This window comes from Oxyura jamaicensis, chromosome 5 (assembly GCF_011077185.1).
Source record: "Oxyura jamaicensis isolate SHBP4307 breed ruddy duck chromosome 5, BPBGC_Ojam_1.0, whole genome shotgun sequence".
Lineage (NCBI taxonomy): Eukaryota > Metazoa > Chordata > Aves > Anseriformes > Anatidae > Oxyura > Oxyura jamaicensis.
The window spans coordinates 22999542-23003421 of record NC_048897.1 but is presented as its reverse complement, the minus strand read 5'-3'; the positions used below and the strand labels follow the sequence as shown (position 1 = coordinate 23003421).

The following is a 3880-nucleotide window of genomic DNA, read 5'->3' as shown; positions in this document are numbered from 1 at the left end:
GTTGTGTCCTGCTCCGTGTTTCCTAAACTCAATGTATCCTTGTTCATATTTTAACCCTCGCTTAGGTACTTAGTGCCTTCTTAATCTCTCTTCTTACCAGTGGAGTTTGTACTTAAGGTGTGATGGCATCATTTTGCAGTATTTTTACTGGATCAGCCAGCAGCCCAGCTTTTTTGCTTACAGGCAGTGATGACGAGGGTTGTTGGGTCTGGGACGTCTCTCTCCCTCTTGATTGCTTGGCACCTATGCACTTCAAAGTCTCACTCCTTTCCACAGGTGTCACGGAAGAGGAGGACACCAGTGTGTTCAGGAAGGTGTCAAACTGAAAGGTGTTAATGTGGGCTGGGAGCAGAGTAGGTGGGGAAAAATCAAAGCGATGGCCACAGATCAAGCGAGTCTCAGAGACCTGCAGCATTTGCAGCAACACAGGAAGGAAGTGGTCAGGAGTGAGGGAAAAGAGATGGTTAAGCCAGATGGAGAAATGCAGTGGAAAAAGTACTTCAAAGCTATATTGCTTTTGTCTTCCCAAAGGCATGCTCTGCATTCTCATATCTTCCCCATTACTCTTTTATTTTTAGTAATTTATTTTATTCTTCTGATCTCTCTTCCTCTGTGGTGAAGTGAATAGTTTTAAGCCTGAGCGACGAGAGAGGACTTGAGTCACCGGAGGCCCACATGCTGTAGTGTGCCTCCTGGCCAAAACACTGGAGGTGGGGTGTGAGTGGGAGACAGAAATTGATATGCTTGGTATAATTAAGAAAATGTCCAAACTTTAATAGAGCTTTTATGCTGTGGTGCCTTATACTGGTGCAGGCTGCAGAGAATGGCTGCACCCAAATCCCTGTAGGCTAGGCAGCATAGTGAAAATAACACTTCTCCTCTGCTAATCATTTCCTGACCTTGGGAAATGTCCCCACATGCTAATAACCTTTGTGCTAGCACATTCCTTTACAGCTGTTGTAGGAAACTTTGGGAACACATCAGATTTATCCCCATACTACCTCTTTGCTTGCTGCAGGCTCACCTACTACACTTATCCCTGAAATAACGGCATGCTGACACTTTCAGAACACATCAGCCCCTTCCAGGCTATTACAGTTGAAGTTTATCTTCTCCACCTCCAGCCAGGAAGAGGGTAACCAACCAACCAACCTGAAATTTGATACAGTGTAAAACTGTACAGGTCAAAAATAATATCCTTAATTTTCTTCTCTCGGTCCAAGTCACGCTTCTGTAGGCTAAAAGTAAGTATTGTCATGAACATTTGAAGGCCACGCTTAGTCAAACAAGGACTGAGGAACAGTTGTAGGATTAGATGTGTTTTACTTGGTTTTCAGAGCAACACTAGTTTTAAAAGGCTTGTTGGAATACAGAGTTAACTAGAATTGTCCCTGTGCAAATAACTGCTTGAGTTAACCTAAACTGAAAGAGACTGGAGGAGAAAGAAATGGATGCTTATGGTAGTATTTGACAGAAGTCTTCTTTGCACTGGGGAGGCCAAAGGCCCAGCAACATGATGAATCTGGGGAATGTTTGCCAGCAGAACGCTCACTGGATAGACTTCATGAAAATACACGTATGTCACATGAGCTGTTGGTAGGAATCCAAGCAAGTATGCGCACTTACAAGAAACTTTAAGAAATGAGAGACGCAGCAATCTGCCTTGCTTGTTCTAGTAGCCTGAAGAACCTGTTACTAGGAGGCATAAGGAACTGCCCAAGAAGTACGCTTATTGAGGGTTGGAGGATGAGCAGCAGGGAAATCCATCAGCAAATTTTTGTAAATTGAGTGTAATCGGCAAGACAGAAAATCTTGGGTATTAATGCAAAGAGCCTGATGAGAAGAGATTCTCAGGACAGGAAAGGACAACCTCAGTCATCAAGTCCAACCCCAGCAGTCCCCAGGGAACCTGCATATCAGACACTTAGTTCAGGGGAAAGTGTTTACCCCATGTGCACCATGTCATCCCAGCCTCAGATCCAACTTGCAGTATGTCAGAGGTGGGAAAGATCATTATCTGCATAATGGGAAAGAGTTTGGTAAGTGAGAATGCTTTGATGTTCCTACGAATGCAGAACTCTGCCGGTCCAAACCAGAAGATAAATTCCTGCCTGACCCAACTCTGGCACTTGATTTAAACCTGCACACAAGATAACAAACAGATGCCTTACAATGTTTCTTACTAACTCAAGGATTTCCAGCTTCCCCCACAACATCCTGTCTTTTGCCATAGCCCGTTTCCATAGCTTCTGAAGACAGAGAAAACAACCAGAAAAATCCACCCCCCAAAAAGTTTGAAGTTATGCAAAGAATGGGAGAAAATAATTTCCATTCTTTTCTGGGGGCCAGCAGAAGGCCCATGATTGCTGCACCATTATCACCACTGAAGTGAGGAGACTTAAGCTACTGATCCAAGATGTGACATGGGCTGTTTGAGGGATAACTGGAATGTGTGGTAGAACGGTAGAACAGCAATTAGGAAGAGCATGAGCCATTAAAAAATAAAATCTGAATGACATACATTAATAATGTTACGGACTGAAAAAGAGCAAGAAGGCGCAACGTGGACAAAACAGGGTTGCTTTAGGACAAGGTAATGTTGGGTAAAGCCAATAATAATCTTGGCTGGGAGGAGCCAATTCTAGTGCTGCCGAAAATAGATTTGAGTATTGACAAAAACATCTCTCAGGCGATTTGGAAGCTACGCTTAAATTCAGCCTCCCAGATGTAGCTCAGAAAATGCTTGCTACGGCAAGTGGTTGAGTACGTGTATTTCTTTGTGAGAGGAAGTAACAGATCTCTTCATGGTACTGAGTAACCACAACAAATGGCAAGAACATTGGAAGAGACCGGCCTGCATGAAGTAACCTTGAATAATCCGATGACGAGAGAACTCAGGAGGATAAATCAAAGGATCTTTGCCACAGAAGTTTTCTATTTTGAAATGACAGGCTTTCAAAGCTTAGTCCGTGAGTAAACTAGGCTAAAGGGCTTGGGGATATAAATGTTCCATGTAGGATGTGGAAGAGGCAGGGGTTAGAAGTGCAAATGCTGTGAGGAAGTCATATTCACTGTAAGAGAAATCATATAAAGGAGCACCAAGACAGAAAACGATCAACAACCACTTTCAGACAAAAGGAGAGTTCTGTGTGTTGAACTAAGGTGGTTTTCCCAAAAACTTGTTTCTCATAATCAAGTTCAAGCTCTGAAGTTTTTCCGGGAGGTTCTCCTTTGTACGGTGCACCTGTGTTTTCTGAGCGGGCAGGGATGCTCCGTGCTCCAGCCATGAACTGGAGCTGGCACATGGGGACAGCTGCTCGGGTCGTGGAAGGGCAGCGGGCAGCAAGGCAACACAGCGCTGAGATGCGCTGCCCAGCTCACGGAACTCCCGCTAACAGGCCCGGCTGCCTTCTCTCCACAGCAGGAGGTCAGCAGCCACAGAGCCACAGAGTTTCACTCGTATTTTAGTGTAGGAAGGCAGAAGTGGGAAAAAAAATCTTTCCTGCCCCTCTGTGCATTTGCCGCTGTCATGGATGAGGTGATTTTACACACCCAGCGCTCCGCTCTCATTATCGCCACCCAGGCTTATCGCGTCCCCCTGAAGCGAAGCAGAACCGGCTGTCATTTCTGCACGACGCCCCCGTCCCGCCCCTCCCCCACAAAATGGACGCCGCGCCCCCCCCCCCCCCCCCCCCCGGGCAGCGCTCTGCACCCGCCGCCCGCCTCCCGCAGGCGCGGCTCCCCCCCGCCAGGCGGCGCCCGCGGCCGCTCTAGCGCGGCGCTCCCTTCTCTACTGCCCGGGAGGACGGCGCGCCTCCCCGCGCAGGCGCCGTGGGGCCGCCCCCTCCGCCGCCGCCGCCGCCGCCGCCGCCGCGGCCTG

The 3880-nt window shown here is 47.6% G+C and overlaps 1 protein-coding gene across 1 annotated transcript in view; it reads left to right on the top strand.

Moving 5' to 3' along the window:
• The first annotated feature begins 2881 nt into the window (after window positions 1-2881).
• YLPM1 (YLP motif containing 1) overlaps window positions 2882-3880 on the top strand; it is a 45614-nt gene continuing 44615 nt past the window's right edge. Inside the window, exons 1-2 of the mRNA XM_035327569.1 lie at window positions 2882-2969; window positions 3827-3878. Of these exons, the coding sequence (XP_035183460.1) occupies window positions 2882-2969; window positions 3827-3878 (140 nt within the window). The remainder of the gene's footprint in view (window positions 2970-3826; window positions 3879-3880) is intronic.